The 19,783-nt window shown below is 47.5% G+C and overlaps 11 protein-coding genes across 11 annotated transcripts; 5 read left to right on the top strand and 6 right to left on the bottom strand.

Annotated features, from left to right (window-relative positions):
* Positions 1 to 98: 98 nt before the first annotated feature.
* PHATRDRAFT_41149 (predicted protein) lies at positions 99 to 502 on the top strand (the record flags this gene model as incomplete). The annotated part of the gene is made up of 2 exons (XM_002185084.1): positions 99 to 353; positions 449 to 502. The coding sequence occupies 2 exons, from the start codon at positions 99 to 101 to the stop codon at positions 500 to 502; spliced, it is 309 nt and encodes a 102-aa protein (XP_002185120.1).
* A 334-nt stretch (positions 503 to 836) lies between these two features.
* On the bottom strand, positions 837 to 1,961 carry PHATRDRAFT_41150 (predicted protein; the record flags this gene model as incomplete). Its single annotated transcript, XM_002185166.1, has 2 exons — positions 837 to 1,359; positions 1,441 to 1,961. 2 exons carry the CDS (start codon positions 1,959 to 1,961, stop codon positions 837 to 839), a joined length of 1,044 nt encoding a protein of 347 aa, XP_002185202.1.
* A 241-nt stretch (positions 1,962 to 2,202) lies between these two features.
* PHATRDRAFT_16688 (predicted protein) lies at positions 2,203 to 3,532 on the top strand (the record flags this gene model as incomplete). The annotated part of the gene is made up of 3 exons (XM_002185085.1): positions 2,203 to 2,322; positions 2,362 to 3,024; positions 3,074 to 3,532. Coding segments are annotated over 3 exons (1,242 nt in total), but the record flags the coding sequence as incomplete, so codon positions are not given.
* A 2,610-nt stretch (positions 3,533 to 6,142) lies between these two features.
* PHATRDRAFT_55162 (predicted protein) lies at positions 6,143 to 7,695 on the top strand. Its single transcript, XM_002185086.1, has 2 exons — positions 6,143 to 7,105; positions 7,188 to 7,695. The coding sequence occupies exons 1-2, from the start codon at positions 6,265 to 6,267 to the stop codon at positions 7,658 to 7,660; spliced, it is 1,314 nt and encodes a 437-aa protein (XP_002185122.1). The 5' UTR covers positions 6,143 to 6,264; the 3' UTR covers positions 7,661 to 7,695.
* PHATRDRAFT_50245 (predicted protein) lies at positions 7,648 to 9,316 on the bottom strand. Its single transcript, XM_002185167.1, has one exon. It carries the CDS (start codon positions 9,117 to 9,119, stop codon positions 7,734 to 7,736), a length of 1,386 nt encoding a protein of 461 aa, XP_002185203.1. The 5' UTR covers positions 9,120 to 9,316; the 3' UTR covers positions 7,648 to 7,733.
* A 278-nt stretch (positions 9,317 to 9,594) lies between these two features.
* PHATRDRAFT_50246 (predicted protein) lies at positions 9,595 to 12,066 on the top strand (the record flags this gene model as incomplete). The annotated part of the gene is made up of 1 exon (XM_002185087.1): positions 9,595 to 12,066. The coding sequence occupies one exon, from the start codon at positions 9,595 to 9,597 to the stop codon at positions 12,064 to 12,066; it is 2,472 nt and encodes an 823-aa protein (XP_002185123.1).
* Positions 12,067 to 12,185: 119 nt separating this feature from the next.
* PHATRDRAFT_41156 (predicted protein) lies at positions 12,186 to 13,337 on the bottom strand (the record flags this gene model as incomplete). The annotated part of the gene is made up of 1 exon (XM_002185168.1): positions 12,186 to 13,337. The coding sequence occupies one exon, from the start codon at positions 13,335 to 13,337 to the stop codon at positions 12,186 to 12,188; it is 1,152 nt and encodes a 383-aa protein (XP_002185204.1).
* A 335-nt stretch (positions 13,338 to 13,672) lies between these two features.
* Positions 13,673 to 14,692, bottom strand: PHATRDRAFT_41157 (predicted protein; the record flags this gene model as incomplete). Its single annotated transcript, XM_002185169.1, has 1 exon — positions 13,673 to 14,692. One exon carries the CDS (start codon positions 14,690 to 14,692, stop codon positions 13,673 to 13,675), a length of 1,020 nt encoding a protein of 339 aa, XP_002185205.1.
* Positions 14,693 to 15,068: 376 nt separating this feature from the next.
* Positions 15,069 to 16,844, top strand: PHATRDRAFT_56243 (predicted protein). The gene has a single exon (XM_002185088.1). The coding sequence runs from the start codon at positions 15,227 to 15,229 to the stop codon at positions 16,640 to 16,642; it is 1,416 nt and encodes a 471-aa protein (XP_002185124.1). The 5' UTR covers positions 15,069 to 15,226; the 3' UTR covers positions 16,643 to 16,844.
* A 57-nt stretch (positions 16,845 to 16,901) lies between these two features.
* PHATRDRAFT_16798 (predicted protein) lies at positions 16,902 to 17,375 on the bottom strand (the record flags this gene model as incomplete). Its single annotated transcript, XM_002185170.1, has 1 exon — positions 16,902 to 17,375. A coding segment is annotated over one exon (474 nt), but the record flags the coding sequence as incomplete, so codon positions are not given.
* A 1,028-nt stretch (positions 17,376 to 18,403) lies between these two features.
* PHATRDRAFT_1719 (predicted protein) lies at positions 18,404 to 19,648 on the bottom strand (the record flags this gene model as incomplete). The annotated part of the gene is made up of 1 exon (XM_002185171.1): positions 18,404 to 19,648. A coding segment is annotated over one exon (1,245 nt), but the record flags the coding sequence as incomplete, so codon positions are not given.
* Between the last annotated feature and the right edge of the window lie 135 nt (positions 19,649 to 19,783).

Here is a 19,783-nt window from a genome sequence, read left to right on the forward strand (position 1 = left end):
CCGGACACACACACTCACTCCTGCTCATTGCTGCTCAAAGGATTGGGTCTGATTTGTTGTTTCTTGCTATAGTCGTAGACAGTGTGACTACATTGGCCATGATTGATGCCGCATACATTCTTGCCTGGATGGGCATCGTGTTGCTGCAAGCTGTAGCACATTACTCGGTCTCGGCACGAAAGCGATTCGATCCTCACCCGTTGGAGGCGACGGAAGATGTCTGCCTTGACGAAGTACCTCCCCGGGAGCAATTAGCATCATCCATCGACGAACAGGACGAGCGCAGTGACGAAGACCTCGATGGCGAAGAGTTTGATCGACTACTATCTCAAACTGGAAGTGAAATGATGAATGTAAGTACGATCTTTTTCGATGAGGAAAGCGTCTCCGCTTGGGAGACGTGCCTGGTCCGGTTTCTCACTGCGCGCAATTTATGTATGATTCTCAGAGTTGCCGATCACTCGAAAGCATAGTTCAAGAAAAAATTTGCCATATTAATTGACCGCTCCCTTCCATGCATGTTGCTTGCAAATACTATTTGTAAAATGGAACTCACCGTCAAGAACTTATGCAAAATCTGTGAACGACACTATTTTTGTCAGCACGCTTTATGAAGGACGTCCAAAAATAACACTGTGTGAAGTCCACTCTTTGTTTTCGTGCTATTTGATAAGTCCGTCAGCAAGAAGCAATCCAGATGAACTCTACATGTTTCCGTGACACAGAGCTTACAGTATGAAGGAATCATCGAAACAGACTCCTGTTCCAGCAAATTTCTAAAGCTACCAACCTAGTTGCTTAAAGTCAAACTTTGCGTCCTCTTTTACTTTTCGTTGTCATGGATTAAGCTTCAGTCTGTACACTCGTGCTCGATTTGCGTCTTCAACTGGGCAGCCTTGTATCTTTGAATTGAAGTCGACGACTTCCCACTGGAAGCCGGCCATTTTAGCTGCATTAACTACCACTTCTTGTGTCACGGTAGACCGGGGGATGTGGCATAGCCACAGCACACCATTCGGCTTCAGTAAACATTTTACGGTAATAAAGAAGAGCACGGGCAATTCGTTCTTGTACAACACATCTCCTCCGAGTATACTATCAAATTGTACTTTTTCTGCTTCCAACCAATGCGGTCCGAATGCTCTGCAACTTTTAGCAAAAGATGGCTTCACGTTTCCCCAAACTAGTGTTTCAAGTCTCGTTTTAGCTAGGTCTATTTCGTTGAACGGATTGTCCAGATTTTGCTCCAGCAATTCAACAGCCTTGGGATCCCCATCAGTCAAAACAACAATTTCCGGGTTAAACAGCTTAGAGACAGACATTCCAAGAATTCCGGTTCCACTACCAAGCTCCAGTATTCTGTATCGAAAGTCAAGTATTCTTCAGCAAACGGTGACTTGTGCATTGCAAAGAAAAAGACGTTCCCGCCATCGAACGTACCTTTTGGCCTGCAAGTCGCGTTTGGCAGGTTCATGCTGTTCCAGAACGTGAGCAAGTGCAAGAGATCCAGTCCAGACTTGCCGACCGCTAATTTCTTGTCGATCTGCATGCAGTGTTGCCATGTATTCGAGAGGAGGTGGAACAACGGAAAGTACTTGCAGCCTCACTTTCCCGTTAGCGATCACCACTTCCTCGGGCTCATATTCAGGTTCGTAGACGCTCAAATCATCCATGCTCTGATAAATGCGAAATCGATGGCTGGGAGGGTCTAATCTTTCGATCCAGTCTGCTTCAGCTAGATGCCTCATGATCCCGTTACAAAAGTTTGCACAATATAGCGAAGGCGGAACGATTGATTGGGATCCAAAATCAAGAGAAGTCTTGTGGGGGCGGCGAATCACGTTTCTCGTGCTTTTTCGCAGCTCCTCTCGACCACGCAATTGTTGTGATTGAGAATGATCGCGGATGGGATAGGTCAAAGTCACCAACCAAAACGTAACGTTGAAGACAACGATGTTCATTACTGGCCTGACTATGAGTTGACCAAAGCAATACCACTTAGTGAGCTATACTGTCTGCGACTACACTATCATTGCTATTTTAGTCTCTACAAAACACTGAAGAAGAATGGATGAGACCCAAACAATCTCAGTCCTCCAAAATGGAAAACACGCGCTTCCGTATGATCCGTTACTCCATGACCAATCCACGTGTGTCCGCGAGGGAGATTACGTAGTCTTGGTTTTTGCGGACGCGCGACAGATGTTTGCCCAATGTACAAAACATTGGAATGGCAAAGGCCGTGTAGCCCCTCTGAAAATAAACAAACGCAATTTTGCGACAGGCGATCTAATCGGCCTCCCCTATGGTACTGTCCTAGAAGTGAGTGGCAGAACTCTTGTTGCCCTTCCACCAACAGAGGACCTCGTCCCAAATTTCGACGGAAAGATTATGTCTGACTTCGAAAAGGACGTCGACGTAGACGAGACCGACGTTGAAATCGATCAAATACGAGACAACCGTAATTTGGTGGACAACAATGATGCCCAGGCACTTGATCATTTTGAGCTGTTACGGATGCGAGAATCTGGTGTTGATGGCTCTAAAATCGTGAAGGAGATCATTCAAAACTCCTCTACCTTTGATCAGAAAACGGAATTCAGTAAAGCCAAGTACATTGCCCGCAAACAAAAAAAATACCAACTGAGATGTCGAATAATTCGGTGTACACCGGCCTTTATCTGCGAAGCTCTATATGTCAAAGACCCGAAAAAGATAATGAACTTACGCGAGGACACTCTGGCGCAAATCTTGAGTTATGCCAACGTTAGCGCGGGTTGCCAAAGTCTGATTTTCGAAACATGTTTTGGCTTAGTGACTGGCGCTGTCGCATGTAGAATGGGTGGGTACGGCAGGGTTCTCTCCCTCTACAGTGGACAGCAGCCTTCCTACACGGAAATGATCCAACGCTTCAACTTGACATTTGCTGAGAATCTTAGCATAAAATGGCTACATAGTGGAGACGTGTTTGGCCAAGAAAACATCAGTGATGAAGACGACGCAGACCAGAAAGACCGTGAACAAGTGACTTGGCCTTGTCCACTTCAAGGTAAGTAAAGCACGCGTGACCTAGCTTTTGATTGATCGCATTAATTCCCGACTTTCTATGCATAATTTAGATCACACCAGGGAATATTTGAAAACGATGAAAAACGACGAAGAAAGAGAATCTTTCTTGTTGAAGAGATCTGCACGTTTTACCAGAAAGATGACGCGCCATACTCCGGTGGAAGCAAAAGGGTGGTTGAAATCAAAACTCAGCGATTCACTGGTCATAGCCACTCGATATAATGCTACCGAAACACTATTGGGAATGCTCCCTTATCTTTCTCCGTCTTGCCCCTTTGTTGTTTTTTGCGAATTTTTGGAACCACTGACAGCATGCTTCAGAGAGCTGCAGCGACAGGATTTGGCAATCAACTTACGACTGAGTGATACGTGGGCTCGAGAATACCAAGTCCTTCCTGGACGAACTCATCCCAATATGAATATGACTCAAAGCGGTGGTTTCATCCTTACCGGCGTGAAGCTTGACGAGGAGACTGGGCATAACGATTTGGGTGAAGATCTCTTGAAGCAGATTCGAAGCGAGATCGGAGGCCGTAGAGGACGAAAATCTCCTAACCAGCAAAGTATACTTGCGCCAAAGAAAAGGAATGACGGCCAAGAACATCAGTCGGACGTAGCCTCCAAAAGGCAAAGAACCAAAGCATAGCCAATCCTGGAGTTAATCAGAGCCGTAGAGTTATTCTCTGTCAAAAATATCTTTCAGAAGTTCCGCTCGAATTCGTGCTGCTCCACTTTGGGCATCCGCTAGAGTTGCGAAAAAATGCGGGTCAAACAGAGCATATAATTCTTGGCAGCCAAGACAAAGCGTGTACATCCAGCCTTGCTTGATAGCAGTGCATAGTTCGAAGAGAGATCCTTCACCTTCCATGCTCGATGACAATCGGTGTTCCGCAACATCTTTCATTGCATCGTCGAAGGCAAGAATTGAATCTAGCGAGAGGCATGACGACAAAAAGTGTCTGGCGTCGGGGCTTGAGTAACTGGATTTGTCCCTCTGCAATCGCGTCGGTGATTTTGGCCTTGTTTTATCTTTACCAGTGAGCTTAATAAGTTTGTCCTTCAGTGACAGCTTGCGAAGTGGGGCATCTTCATTCCTGTTTTCTTTCAAGATTGGACGATAGAGAATCAGCAGGTCTTGAGATCGATCCACAAAAATTACGACTTGTCCGGGTTCATTCCACTCGCGCACCGAGAAAAAAATTTCAGAGTCACCATCCTCCTTGGTGCTAAGCATTTCCGGTACTTCGGACGAGAGCCTTCGGAAAATATCTCGGTATATCGTGTTACGGTTCTGGATAGTAGAGGGTATATCACCACCTGTCTCCATATAAAAAAGAAAGGAGACCTTTTTGTGGTATAGCAAAAACACTCTCATTTCTTTCCAGCGCCCATTTTCGGGCTTAGTCTTAGACGCTCCTCTTATACACACTTGCGGTACCCAAACCATTTCGCCGTCTCTAGGGCCATCAAAAGCGTTGCGTTCGTCTGTTGCGCTCAGCAAGGACAGTGACGGAGGGCCCAGAAAGTGAGTCTGCGCCAGTTGGTGATTGGACAAGCGGAAATTCCGCGGTTAGTGTTTCTGTATGGTACCGTCAGCAGCTTCAAGGTGCCCTTCATCTTCGGACTTACGGATGATTCGGTTTCCTTTGTACAAGCTACATGCTTCTCCATCTTAATTCTGAACTTTTGTATATAGCGAAATATCATTGCGGCGGTTTGATTTGAGACAGGGCCGTCCGTGTGTCTCGTGGCTGTTTGTGACCATGCCAGGTTACCTTCAACGAACAATGACACTCCAACAATACGAGGGCGGATTGTGTCGTAGTGACTATCTAGGAACCCTTGAATTCTCAGTGTCAACATATTTGCTACAAGGGGCCTTGACTCCATCGTCAGGATGTTGTAGCTGCGAGCGTCCGGTGACAGAGGCGGCGGTGCGGGTAGGGCTTCGACAATGCCACGGTAAACACCGAGATACTGGGACGCAAGATTTGACGTTTCGCTCAAGAACTCATCGTAGTGCATAGATAGATCACTAGAAAGTCTACCAATAGGAAGTGTACCGTAAAGCTCATCGGTTTGAGCATCGAGCAACAAGACTTCGTCCTTGGTCAAAGAGTCCGTTCCCTTCCTCCGAAGGCTCTGTTGCTTTCGTCCCACTCGTCTTCGCAGACTATAGAGTCCCTCCATTCCTGGATATAAGCATGTCGATTTTGTCTTTGTGGTTCCCGCGCTTACATCTTGCTGCAATCGCCGATGAATTCCTCCATACCGGAGTAAGCAAAACAAATCATGAGATTTTCGAATTGCCTCCGCTACCGCAAATGGCGTTCCCCCGCGAGATGAAACCGAGTGTCTAGCGATTTGAGCCACGGCAACCAAATCCAGGTGTGTTTCTTCCAGCGTTACAAATGTGAGTGAACAATGGTCCAACAGAACCTCTCGAGTCCTATCGGTGTGGGACACAGTGGGCTCAATCGACGAAGGTAAAGAATAAAGCGCCGAGCAGAGTCCGGCAAATTGGATAGCTTCCGAGCTAGAGTTTGAGCGACCAGATGAGTCTGGTGCGTCTACGTTATCAGTAGTGTTCTCGCTGTAAAAATACAGAATATGCTCCGAGATTTCCTTGTCGGAAGCACTTTCGTCCAAGGGTTTTCCCAAGCAAATGTGGTCGAGTGTGAGATGAAGAATCGCTAAACGTTGAATTGGTCCCGTTTTGGGATTGCAAGTATTGTCGTTGCTGGTAGCTTGCTTGGACTTCATATCTGCGAGATGCCGTTATCAATGGATACGCAAATAGGGTATCCCCCGTTTTGTTAATCAATATGCGGATGCCATGGTCGGATGCAACGCCTTACTGTTAACTGGAAATAGATTTTTGCATCGTCTGCTGCTGTCGCGGGCTTTTTTGAAATTTCTGATCGCGTTTGAAAATTGGCTAACATTTAAAAACTATAATCTTGAATGTTGTTTAACAGTGGACGACTGTCATTGTGTAGAACCCGAAGCAAATTTTGGTACTTAGGCAACAATTGAGAACTCGTCCCTCGGTCGGGCATATTTCTCCGCCTCTCGTTACTACAGTGGACGACCCACATTCCGCACGGAAAGACTTGCCGTAGCCGCTATACACAGTAATCGGTTGTATATAACAAAGAGTAAGCTCTTTGACCGAGAAGACAGGAACGTAGCATCATGCATTGGTACCAAGTCCAAATGCAGTTTACGCTGGTGCTAAGCTTTGCAATCTGCGGTCTCACACAAAGCGGTACATCATGGGACACTGTGCGGCTCGTGCCAGTGGAAGACCCAACCCAGTCTCCCGAAACCTCGTATCGCTCCGAGGACGACGCTTCGTTTGCGATATATTCGAGAAATCTGTCTTCTGTTCTGGGCGACAAGCAAACTTTTTACAACGACTTTATGGAAGGATGCCGCAAGGCTGTGATGGAATCAGGATCCGATCCTGATGTTGTGTGCGACAAAGATGATGGCCACCGAATGCGTATGAATGTCTACCAGCCTCAGTCGGTAGTCAATTACACCAAGACTGGATTTGCAAAAGTGAAAACCCCTCCCGAGGTCTTTCGTTTGCTCAAAGAGTTCTGGGATTTGAACAAAGAAAAATCCTACGTAGAATGGAGTGGGCCAACACCGTACCACAACAATTGGGAAGTGCCACCGACGGTCATTCGCGTCGACAACACTACTTTAGAAACCGGCGGCATCGAATTACAAAGGGCTATATCAAATGCTGCGAAAGCTCTCATGGAGGAATGGACTGGGCAGCGTCTTTCCTATTCTTCGGTCTACGGTATTCGCATTTATCATAATCAATCCGTGCTGTCGCCACACGTGGATCGATTGCCACTCGTCAGTTCCGCCATTATCAACGTGGCGCAAGATGTCGACGAAGATTGGGTTTTGGAGGTATACGATCATGATGGAGTTGCCCATAATGTTACTATGGAGCCAGGTGACATGGTCTTATACGAGAGCCATTCGGTCATTCACGGGCGGCCATTCCCTTTACAAGGTATGTACTCGTCTTTCATATGAATTCTAGGGGATTATGTCCGTCGTTGACTGACATCTCTCTCTCTCGAACCGCTTCGCAGGAAAATTCTTCGCCAATTGTTTTGTGCACTTTGAACCGCTTGGGCCGCTCGATCAATCTGAAATCAGCGTGAATAATGGTGATTTACCTCCATACCTTATTCCCGGCTCGCAGTGGGAAGCAGAATACCGCCTCAAACACCCAGACGGTTGGAGTGTTTTGAGCGATCCCATGTCTCTCATTCAAAGCGGAGATTTGCCTCTCTTGCGATATGTCGGCAGGAACAAGCCGGAAGTCCTTCATAAACCGGACAAAATAGACTGGAGACCAATCCATGAGGTTTGCCGACAAGGAAATCTGGAAATATTGAAGTACTTGGTCGAGCAAGACGCTGACATACATGCCGTCACAAAGGCATACGGTAATTCGGAGCCGCTTGACATTGCCAAACGATATCTGGCCTCCGATGATCCGGTAATTGAATATCTCGAGGAGAAACTACGGGCAGAAGAAAGCGATCATTCCGAGCTTTAAACCAGCCAATTAGTTTATTCTTTTTATAGCACGCTAGATGAAAGAGTTTGCCTAGTTTAAAAACCTTACTCGCTCACTGGAAAGCATCATCTTCGTCGGTAAAAATTGAAGAAGGTTTAGATGAATTTTCGTTCTTTCTTTTGCTCTCCGTGAGTCTCTTCTCAGATTGATCGGAGCCTTCGCCGGTGCCCATGCTCGACCCCGAAAATACTCCCCTCAACGTCTTTTTTGTGGTTAATCGTCGGGTTTCTGCTTCCACAAAGTGACGAACAAGCTGCAACCTCTCTGTATGGTTTTCCGCTTCGAGGACCTTCTGCATTGTCAGCGTGGATTCCAGAACCAACGGTCGAAGTTCTATCGCCATTCGTTTTTGAAGCTCTTGTACTTCTACCTGGAGAGCCGGAGATAAATCATCAAAGCCAATAGCGCTTGGTAGCTCTTCTTCCGTAAGACCGCGTTCCTTTTTCAAGAACGCCTGAAGCTTCTCTTGAAAATCCCGTTGCAGTTCATTCTGACGTGCCATGAGTCGCTGATCGGCAAAACTCTGCCAAAGTCGTATTGTTTGCCACAAGCCATCTTCTCCGGAGCCAGGTTTCACCGAAAGTGTCATTCCTGACGCTCGGGTGAAGCGAACATCTTCCTCAAGTTCATGTTGGATTTCAATCAAATCGGAGAACGCGCTTTTCAACGCTTTCTCCTCCTTGGCGTTTCCGACTACACCATAGATACTGCTTGACGCCGATTCGCCTTCTTTAACACTGTCATCCGTTATCGTGCCTTCCACACGTAAGTATGTGTCTCGCGATTGCCAGGCTTCCGGATTCAACACCCGATGAAGCTTGACCCGACCAGTCACCTTGTGGTTGCAAATATACTTAATCTGATCCGCCGTCTGCTCGCTGACTTCTTTCAGATCTTCGAGTTCAAATAGTACCCCCGTCTGGGCAAATCGACCGGACTCGGAAGGGTGCGACATACTGACCACGAAGCGTTTGGTACCATTCATCAGAATATCGTTGTACATTTGACGATAGCGAGGTTCGAAAATATTCAGAATGTGTTCTGAATTGGGTGTGTAAACGATCCCTCCCAAAGGAAAGAGCGGCAAGATCTCGGAGTCTTTTCGTGTCAGTTCTGGAACACCATCTCCTTTAGCATTGGCGACGGTCGGAAGCCACGACACGGACCGAACCCCCTTGGAAAGCGGTTCCGCGGCATCTTCGTCGAAGTCTTCTTCGTCATCGTCAACATCATCTTCTATCATTCGGAGTCGTGAGTGCTTCGTTCTCGTCGGCGTTGGACCGAAATTAGTTGCGGCCCAAGTAACATAGCTGTGCGACCACCGGTTACTCAGAAACGTAGTAGTGCGCCCATCCCAAGAAACAAAGGCTTCGGTAAACGACGAGAAAGAAATCGTTACCGTGGAAAGGAAAAGAAGCGCTTCACGGGAGAACTTCATGGTGGTGAGCAAAGTGAAAATTGCCAATAGGAGCAGCCTGCTGGCAGAAGGTTATCTCAATGTCCAGTAAAGATCTCAGTGAGTAGGTAAATTGGTTGCTCCTACTGGAAAAGAGTTCTGGTGTAAATGCTTTTGCTGTGCTGTTCGTCTCGCTGGAGATTTCATCATGCGTCGTGACAGTCAGTCGACAAGGTGCGGGTGAAGATGTGAGCTTTCAGTTACTGAAAGTGACCGCGAGTGACGAAAATACTCCCAATACCTGTCTGGTTAAATATCCTATCATATATACCCGTGTTAGCCGTGTGTCGCATCAGACCTGATAATTATTTTGACTTTATCTCTAGGTTATGAGTACGTCTAGCGGACCAAGGACCATGCTTTGTTTGGCAAAAAAATGGGAAACCTCCACAACTGGAACAAATGAAAAATAGCTCACTCACAGTCACTACTATTCTAACAAGAGTTAATATTGATCATGGGGAAACGCAAGCAGCATCAACAGTTACCGAAAATAGCAGATCACGTATCTGAATCGGAGGATGAGGAAATCGAGGAGGACGAAGCGTTCAATTCAGAAGATGAACGCAAATACGGCGGATTCTTCGAACGAGGTTTAGCACCAGAATCTTCCAAGACAGCAACAGTCGATAGTGACGCCGAATCGGAAGAAGATGAGGATAGCGACAATATAGCAGATAGAAACGGGTCGGAGGAAGGCGATGGAGGTCAATATATGCTTGATATGCTCGATATACTTGGTGAAGACAGCTCCAAAAAGAACTCGAGAGAAATCAAAACACCTCAAATGGCAATCAGTGTCAAAGAATCCGAGTTTTCTGCATCGGTCTTGCCATCGGCAAACCTTACGCTAGACTCACTGATGAAGGGATTGGAGGACACCAAAGGATTCGGAGTGGTTCAAAAAACCATGAAGAAAATTGCGCAGGGCCATGCCACGGCGGCACCGGTTGCCCGTGTTGTTTCCGAGCGTGCGCAACGCAAGGTTCACTATGAGCAGCAAACGAAAGAAGTTGATAAATGGATTGACGCGGTGCAGGAAAATCGACAGGCAGAGACTCTAGATTTTCGCCCGAAAGAACGATTAGAGATTTCCCGTGACGTCTTGGTGGACAAGTTTGTGCCGACGACCGATTTCGAAAAGCAACTTCACGAAGCGTTACAAGAAGCCGGGCAACTAGACGAAGAAGATATGCTCAGGGCGGAAGAACGGGCTCTACAGGATGACCTTGGTGCGAATGAGATTACCATGGAAGAATACAAGCAGAGAAGAGGGCAACTCGCCAAGATGCGTGCTCTCATGTTCTATCACGAACAAAAGCGCCACCATATGAACAAGATAAAATCGAAGAAATATCGTCGAATTCGGAAAAAGCAACGCCTTCGCGGGAAAGAAGGCGAACTAGAAGCCGAAATGGAGGAGAACCCTGATCTTGTCCGAGAGCTTCAGGAGAAAGAAGAAGTTGACCGAATGAAGGAACGAATGACGCTCGCTCACAAAAATACAAGCAAATGGGCGAGGCGGATCTTGAAGCGAGGCAAAAACGTTGATGTTGATACTAGACGAGCCTTGTCCGCACAGAATAAACGCGGAGACGAACTTTTAAAGAAAATGTATTCAGGATCAGGCGAGGAAGACGGAGATGACTCAGACAGCGAAGATCTCATCGAAGCGGCTAGGAAAGTTCTGCAAGATACAGAAGAAGAAGAAGTTGCAGGGTCTTCTAAAGGCAAAGGGCTCCTGAACTTATCCTTTATGCAACGGGGAATTGAAAAGCAGCGGGAAAAAGCCAAAGAAGAGGCTCGTCAGCTTTTGCTCGAATTGGAGGCAAACGAGCGTATCGAAACAAGCGACAATGATGGTGACACTAATATGAACTCAAAAAAGAAGAAGAGAGTCGCCGGCGCTGCTGAGATGAAGGCTGTACTCAAGGAGGGAGCGCTTGTTGTTTCTTCCCTTCAAACTGGCGGTTCAGCTAGTGTAGCCATGAGTGGTGGCATAGACATCAATTCTGACTTCGCAGATCAGAATGAAGCAAAGATGTCAAGCTACGCCAGTGAACATACTGCGGCCCTCTCATTGGGAAATTCGCCTAAATACATTCAGCCAAGGCAACTTGTGAAGCCGATGGAGAAAAAGGGCTCAAACACACAGGATCTCTGCCCACAACCCGATAACGAAGTAAATCCCTGGCTACTTTTGAAATCACAGGGAAACGAAGTCTCAGATACTGCTAGCATGACATCCAGACCGGGAATAGGTGCCAAACTATCGTTATCAAATCAAGCGTTGGTGATTGACCCTGAGAAAGCGGTTTATATGATGGAACAGAAAGGAGACACGGAGCTTTCTGTAAATAAGATATTCACGAACGATGTTGTGACCTCGACGGAGAAGAAAATAACTATGCTCACACAAGAAGAATTGGTGAGAAAGGCGTTTGCGGCTCCGTCGGACAAGGAAATTGAAGAAGAATTTGCAAACGAAAAAGATGCCATTCAGGACTCTGAAGACCCTACTCGCACAAGAAAGAAAGATAAGCTTTCGAATACAGTGTCGGGATGGGGTTCTTGGACTGGGAAGGGAGCCCCTCCACCTAAGCCTCCGAAAAAGATTCCAAGGCACTTGTTGCCTCCTGAACAGAAGCTTTCGAAAAGAAAACGTGAAGATGCTACGAAGCCAAATGTGATCATCAGCGAAAAGCGGATAAGGAGAACCGCCGACAAGTTTATGATATCACAGATTCCGTATCCGTACACTTCGCGTGAGGAGTACGAACGAGCCATGGTTGGGGGGTTAGGAAGGGAGTGGAATGTTACAAGCAGCATGAAAGACATGACACGTCCAGAAATCATGACTCGATCGGGCAAAGTGATTCAGCCAATTTCGAAGAAAGTGAAGCAAAAACGCCCAGCTGCAAGATTTTAGCCCGTGTTTTGCTTTTGCTGTGAAAAACCTAGAACCAAAGAAGCATGGTCACATCTAAGGATACCATTGGAAACAAACGTTTTTATTTTTTCCAATACATACTATTCAATGCATTTTTATCACTGTTCCAGCACTCCCAAATCAAGAAGAGATCGGATCTGCTCTAAGAGCGACGCTCTTTCGTCAAACTCAAGCTGTGACTCGCAAACTTTGGCTTCTCCATTTTCGTCCTTCACTTCGGTAATGATCGCCACCTCTAAACACGTTTTGCGTGAAAGTTCTCCGAAAACACCGGTTTTCTGACAGAGAAAGATGAACTCCTCTCCTTTCTTGTTTCTCGGTGTCTTTCGCAATGTCACACCCCACATACTTCTTATAACTTCTGCATTTTCAGTAGCGAGACTCTCTTCCTGGAAGGAGTTCAAGCTGTTTCCAAAACCTAGTCCTAGCCTCGGATTCTGGCGTATCATTTTGAGAAGCTTTGCTTTGCCATCGTCGTCTAAGACGGATTCTTCGAAAATCTCGTTACCTTCCTGATCTTTGTGAGTAGACGTGATTACACGTTTTCCGAGACAGGCGGCTCGATCCAATTCGCCGATTCCACCAGTTTTCAGGTCGAGGAATATAAGATCATCCTTGTTATCCTCGACACAAGCAAACTCACGGCATTTTAGCATGACTTCGTAAAGGCCAAGATCTGCCATTACATCGCAAAATTTTTTGAGCTTCGCTCCATAGTTGTCCATCTGCTCTAAAATTTGCTTGTCAATAATCTCGGCCAGGGTTACCTTTCTCATGTGCTGCAAGCTTTCTCCGTAATATGTCAGTCGGCCATATTCTTCGAAATTGTCACGAATGAGAACAGCTCCCATATGAAACTTGTTGTAGCCGCTGTCATTTTCCATTGAGACTGTAGAAGGAATCAAGGCATCTTTTTCTTCTATAACCGAAGCCATCATTTTAGACATTTCATTCAGGCAGTTTCTTGCCTTGACGGAAGAAAAATAACGGTCCGCTGTAAGGTCTCCGCTTTCTATGTACGCTTCAACTTTCTTTACCTGATTTGCGAATGCCTCCATGCTATGAGAAAACTGTTCGTATGCCCCTTGGGCGTTCACTATATTGTCTTCTTCTAAGAATATTTCGAAGCGGTTGAGAAATGATCCCCTCCAACGCCTGAAGATTTTTGCAGTCTTGATGAATTCGAGCTTCTCTAGCATCAGCTTAAGATCATCATCAGACTTGAGTGGGTTTCCTGCAGAAGAGACCATGGTTTAGCTTATATTTGTTGCACTTCAGTGCTGTTCCTCGCTTTCCATGAGCTGTAGAATGACCCTCACGCAAAATGTGAGTTCCGGAGTCACACCCAAGTAGATTTCCATTCTGGCAGAGACACATAACGAAATGAAGACATCAGACATCGATGACTATTTTATCTGCGTGACGTACAGTAAGGGACATACTTTTATTCCTCACGAACTCGCAACAGCGGCCTACTCGACAATCTGCTGAAGGTACGAATATGTCCCTTGGAAAGCAAGCTATTAGTAAGTAGCAGCATAAACTTTCAGTTTATAACAAAGTGAGGAAACGGCTTATCTTGGATCTACAAACTGTCCATATCCAGAAAGTCTAAATCGTCGTCCGAAAGATCTGGTTGCTTTTCGCTCTCTTTCGGTTTCGAGTCCTTCTTATGCTTTTTGTTTTTCTTTCGCTTTTTTGGCGTTTCTACTTCTGTAATGTTCGAGTTGCTCTCCTCCGCTGAAGCGTTCGTGTCCACAACGTCCGACGACGAGCTGCTCGTTGCCGGTACTTCGTCGTTAATCGTATCCGATGCTGAACGTTTCACCAACAGTTCGTTCGCTTTTTCTTCGTCTCCTTGCGCTTCTTTCAGGATTTTCCGTCGTTCCGCACGCGAGACAAAATCCAGCGGTCTCTCGTACTCAAAGTAATCATCCTCATCGGCGACATCCTCCAAAATCCGATCGCGATCCATCACAAAATTTTCCTTGCCCTTGGCGCCACACGAAAAACAACCCAAACCGCCGATGCCCGTGTTCCCCTCGAAAAAGAATTCCCTGGTTTTGGCAATAAAAATAGTGGACCCACATTTTTTGCAGGTGAATGCTTTCAAATCTTTTTCTTGTTCTTTGCTGGTAATAATATTGTTCCAGTTAGGCTGACGATCCCACACGGGAATCTTGTACACATAGCGAGCACGGTACCATTTAATGCAAAACCCAACCGCGAACCAATAGTAGGGATTGCGAAAGCACCAGTCCCATCGAAATCCAGCCAGAGCCGCCAGTATTAAGTACGTTCTGGGGTTGTGTATTTTCTTGATCCGACCGAACAAGCCAGCAATCTGAACTTGTTCGGGATCTAGTCCAGCTGCGGAAATCGTATCGAAGCGATGTATAAAATTACGTAGGCGAGACGATTTGGATAGCTTGTCTCCTTCCCGTCTTGGAGTTACGAACAGGGCCGATTCGATGGCTTTCGACCGCAAGGATGTCGTTTGTTGCAGGTCTAGTGTTGCTGTCCAGGTTATTAATTGTGGTGAAAATCCCAACACCCGTGTTACGCAGAGACACAGCAGGGTGCATTTGATATTCAACGAATTCATGGTATTTCAATTTGATCCTAGAATGGAGTCGCTCACAGACAACCAACCTCCTTTCGCCATTGATTTGTGAGAAACCAAAGGCGTCGTCTAACAAATCAGCTGTCCTATTGAATATCCCATCCAACGGGACACATAAATGGGTCCTGTTGTTGCCAAGTGCCAGCTGGAATACACGAAACGACCACGATATTGGAACGTTATACAAACGTTAACGAGGACAGTCGGTTCACGCAATCGGTGTGCGCACGCCGACCGGTCGACACGTACGTTCTCGTGGTCGGTTGGCGGCGCAGCGATCGTTGACTGTGATGCAGACGCAGCGTTGGTATCCGACGAGTCCGCAAGGGCGATTTTTTTTCGAATGTTGAACAGTCAGGCAGCACGACAATACCACGGATCCGCCCCACCGCAACACGGTCGTGACATCCAGAAGTTTCTGTGAGAGGTTCCGTTTGCCCTTAGTTGTTGGTTTCTTCCTTTCTCCTTGGTCGGCGTCTGTGTGCTCCATCATTATCTTTCGAATCGAAGGCCAAGATGCGGATTAGTTCCAAACTGATGGCTGTCTGGCTCACGACAACCGTCGGTATCGCTTCCGCCTTTCAGCCAGCGACACCTTCTCGTATTCGCCAAAGTCCACGGACAACGGTCGTTCTAGCCATGTCCGATGACTGGAAGCCTCCGGCTCACTGGAAGTTTACGGGTTTCCGCTACAAGGATTCTGCCAGACAGAGTTCCTACGATACGGATGGTGGCCTCATGCCGGACGGTGGTCTCAGTCCCTGTGTCATTAAAGTAATTGGGGTGGGTGGTGGTGGCTGCAACGCGGTAGACCGAATGTTGGACACGGCTGTAGGCGGCGTCGATTTTTGGGCCCTCAACACCGATGCCCAGGCTTTGGGCCGCTCGAAAGCTAAAGGGGCCAAAGTCTTGAACATTGGGGCCTCCGCAACCCGTGGTTTGGGCGCTGGTGGCAATCCGGAAATTGGACGCATCGCGGCAGAAGAATCACGCAAAGAAATTGCCGCCATGGTTACTGGGACAGATTTATGCTTTGTTACATCGGGTATGGGAGGAGGAACTGGCTCCGGTGCGGCACCAGTGGTGGCGGAGGTTGCCAAAGAAGAAGGATGTTTGACCGTTGGAATCGTGACCAAGCCTTTTGCCTTTGAAGGAAAAAGGAGAATGAAGCAAGCGATTGCCGCGATTGAGAGGTTGCGAGAGAATGTGGATACGGTCATCGTAGTGTCCAACGACAGACTGCTCGAGATTATTCCGGATGACACCCCAATGGAACGCGCTTTCGCTGTGGCGGATGACATCCTCCGACAGGGCGTCGTCGGTATTTCCGACATTATTGTTAAACCTGGTTTAATCAATGTCGATTTCGCGGACGTACGATCCATTATGAGTGGAGCCGGTACCGCGTTGATGGGTATCGGTATCGGTGCGGGAAAGACTGCTGCGGAAGATGCGGCGGCTGCTGCCATTTCCAGTCCCCTGCTCGACTCTACGATTGAGAATGCCAAAGGCGTGGTCTTTAACATTAGCGGTGGACAGAATCTTTCTTTGAATGAAGTGAATCAAGCAGCCAAACTCATCTACTCAACTGTTGAGGCCGATGCCAATGTGATTTTCGGGGCTTTGGTAGACGACACATTGGAAGACAATATTTCGATTACTGTCTTGGCTACTGGATTTGTGGAACGGGGACGCGAACAGGAAATGAAGGTATCCTACAAGAAGGAATCGCCACTGGACGAATTGAACGACGTTCGCAACGGAAAAATGTCCAAGGCTAACACACCAACACCGGTATCTCAGGAGAAGCGACGAGAAGTTGAGGACCCCCCTCCTCCAAGCCCGAAACGAGATCCCCTACCGAAAGAAAGTGGCGACAAGATTCCTTCTTTTCTCAAAAACTTGAAGAAGCGACGGTACAGAATCCGATAGTGCACCATTTCAAGGCAATTATATTATAGTATCGGCAGCATTCATCAAGCAGGAGGGGGATTTCGTTTATTGGCACGAGCATGTGCGGTATGCCACAGTAGGGCTTCCAGAGACAACGTAAAGCGAAGAATTTTCCTCGAAGATCGGAATACAACCCTCACCATTAATTCATCCATATTAACTACGAGTAATAAGTCAGTTTCAAGACAACCACAAGGCTGCTCTATAGAATATTTTTACGTCGCAAGAAATCCAGCATTTAGTTTCGCGCACGCTTGATGAGGGGCGCCAAAATAGCGATCAAAATGATGAGAATGAGTCCTCCCAAAATCAAGGTCATTTTCAAATTCTTGCAGGCCATTTGCTTACGCAAGTCGTTGGAACGTTTCTTGAAAACGGAAGCTTGTTCGTTCAGCTGATCCGACTTGTCCGCCAAAGTCTCGGCCTGTTCCGTGTTCTTGAGCATGTCAGAAATGTTGTCCTGCATCTGGCTCTTGACCACGTCCACCTTTCCGAGCAAGGCCGAGGCCTTGTCCACCTTGTCCAGATCGTCATACTTTTCGCAAGTAGTCTGCATGATTTTCTTCGCCTTTTTTGTGAGGGCGTTGTCGGCCGCGGACGGTACTTCCGAACCAAACTTGCCCATAAACTCGGTGTAAAGCTCTTGCAACATCTGGATCGCCACGCGGGAGGGGTAATCATGTCCGGTGATAACTCCAAAGCCTAGATGAAAAGGAATTGGCAGCAGAAATAAGCGTACGGCACGTCATGGCATCAGTCTCATGAAGGCAATCGCGTACGACTACTTACAAACTCCAGCGGCGTCAGATCCGTACACGACCTGGTGTTGATCCGACTGAACGACCTTGAATCCACCAATCGATCCGGCCTCGGCTAAGCCTCCAGGAGGATCATTCTCAATGACCTTGGCGACAGCTGCGGCGTAGGATTGATCGCGTCCACCGTACAAGGACGTTTCGTCGGTCGCGGCGCCTCCGTGCGTCTCGTACTGGGCAGCGTGATCGTACTTGGCCAAGGTGACGGTGCTTCCTTCCGACAAGCGATACGCCAAAAGGCAACGAAGTTTGGTGTCCGGCATGGTGAACTTGTAAGCAGAGTTACTGGTGTTACAGAGCGAACCTGTGTTTCGTTTCGGGGAAAAGACTTTGGTAAAAACAGGATTGTGTTGTTCCCTCGCGTTCGTGCCGGGATGAGAATGGTATTTTTCGTTACTCCTCTAGTGCTAGACTGCGCTGGACCGCGCACGGCTTGGCGGCCAAACGGTCTTTTTTGTCGTGCTGGCCTGGCCCGGCCCCGCTACGGACCACTTGAAATGTGCACAGACAATGACTACGAGCACTACACACCCAACTGGATACCGTAGCTTACAAGTAGGCGTACCCCGTACCAACAACATGAATTTACATTTAGAGTCAGGGTAACAGGGTACGGGTTCGCTTCGGGAGGAGTGGACGGAAAAGTGTTGGCTCCGCAAATACAATTACCGGATGTCACTTGTCCTGTCAGTCTCAATCCTAATATGAAGAGAAAATCACCAGTGATGCTAACTACAAATTCGATGGCTGCTAAAAAATCATCACCATGCAAATTTACAATTGTTTCAATTGGCGCGGTGGACCTTCAGTCTTTTTTCACACTGTGTCGACCACGTCCCACAGCTACCCAATCGATGTCCTCTTCCCCGTTGGCGCTCACGCCAACGGAAGCCGAATGAATGTTTGCTTTCGGGATCAGACTGTAGGGCTCCAATCGGTTCGCCACAGCCTGTGGAACAAGCGCGCGTACGTAGGTTCCCTTTTCTCTGTAGTCAACGACTTCGACATTCCCTTGCTCGTGTACTATATTCAATTCCTCTCCTTTCGAATACGGAAGTTCTACTTCAATGGGTACGAGCAAGCTCGACATGGCATCTTCCACCACAGACACGAAATCTTGCATGCCGTCTCCTTCTAAAGCAGAGACTGCAACTGTGAAATCCTCCAACGCAGCTTGACATCTCAACTCATCCGCCTCTACGGGATCAAGCAAGTCGATCTTGTTCAAAACGCGGACCATTGGCTTGTCGGAAGCTTCAATGTCCGCCAGTACGCTGCGAACGGATTGCTCTTGCTTACGCCAGGTAGGATTGGAAACGTCGATGACGTGAATCAGCACGTCTGCTTCCTGTACTTCCTCGAGAGTGGCGCGAAATGCCGCCACCAAATGCGTCGGCAGCTTCTGAATGAAGCCGACCGTATCTGTCAACAGTACTTCTGGGTGTGTCTTGTAGCCAGGTAACTTTACTTTCCGAGTTGTAGGGTCCAGTGTGGCGAACAACATGGATTCGGCCATGACGCCTGCTTTGGTCAAATAGTTTAGCATGCTTGATTTACCAGCGTTAGTGTAGCCGACCAGCGATAAGATAGGAAGACCTGTCCGCTCCCGACCCCGCCGATGCATCGCTCGTTGCTTTTGCACATCATCAATCTTTTGCTTCAAAGTAATGATACGATCCCGGACTAGCCGCTTGTCGATCTCTAGCTGCGACTCTCCCGGGCCGCGAAGACCAACACCACCAGCTCCGGATTGCCGTTCTAGATGCGTCCACATTCGGGTCAAGCGAGGTTTGCGGTACTCATGCAAGGCGAGGTCGACCTGCAGCTTACCTTCACGAGTTTTGGCATGCTGCGCAAAGATATCCAAAATCAGTGCCGTCCGGTCAATCACCTTGATTTCTCCTCCTTGAAACAGAAAATCGTTTTGCAGAGATTCTTTGTTGAAGGCATTCTCCAGCGATTTCTGCTGACCTGGTGACAACTCTGCGTCAAATACAATCGTGCAGCAGTCGTACTCTTTCATTTTCTCTTCTGCTTCCTTGACTTTTCCGGAGCCAATGTACGTCCTCGGGTTGACATCGTTCAATCGTTGCGTCACCTCACCGACTAGCTCAAGTCCGGCAGTTTTTATTAATTCCCGCATTTCAATCAAACTCTCATCTAGTGTGAAATATGGCTCCTCTGCGTCGTTGTCGACCTTTTGCTGTCTCGGGTATCCTTCGGGAATGGCATAGAATTCGGTTTCGTAGGCAAGGCTGGCCGCGATTTTTCTCTGGTTCTTCCGTCGCTTGTTGTTTTCCTCGAC

The sequence above is a fragment of the Phaeodactylum tricornutum genome, chromosome 28 (assembly GCF_000150955.2).
Source record: "Phaeodactylum tricornutum CCAP 1055/1 chromosome 28, whole genome shotgun sequence".
Classification (NCBI taxonomy): Eukaryota; Bacillariophyta; class Bacillariophyceae; order Surirellales; family Neidiaceae; genus Phaeodactylum; species Phaeodactylum tricornutum.

What these genes read in the sequence shown, in the direction of transcription:
- PHATRDRAFT_55162 (XM_002185086.1), top strand. Translation starts at nt 6,265, where the DNA reads ATGCATTGGTACCAAGTCCAAATGCAGTTTACGCTGGTGCTAAGCTTT. An exon ending in GCGGCCATTCCCTTTACAAG is followed by an intron (nt 7,106 to 7,187) that starts GTATGTACTCGT and finishes ACCGCTTCGCAG; the next exon opens with GAAAATTCTTCGCCAATTGT.
- PHATRDRAFT_50245 (XM_002185167.1), bottom strand. Translation starts at nt 9,119, where the DNA reads ATGAAGTTCTCCCGTGAAGCGCTTCTTTTCCTTTCCACGGTAACGATT.
- PHATRDRAFT_56243 (XM_002185088.1), top strand. Translation starts at nt 15,227, where the DNA reads ATGCGGATTAGTTCCAAACTGATGGCTGTCTGGCTCACGACAACCGTC.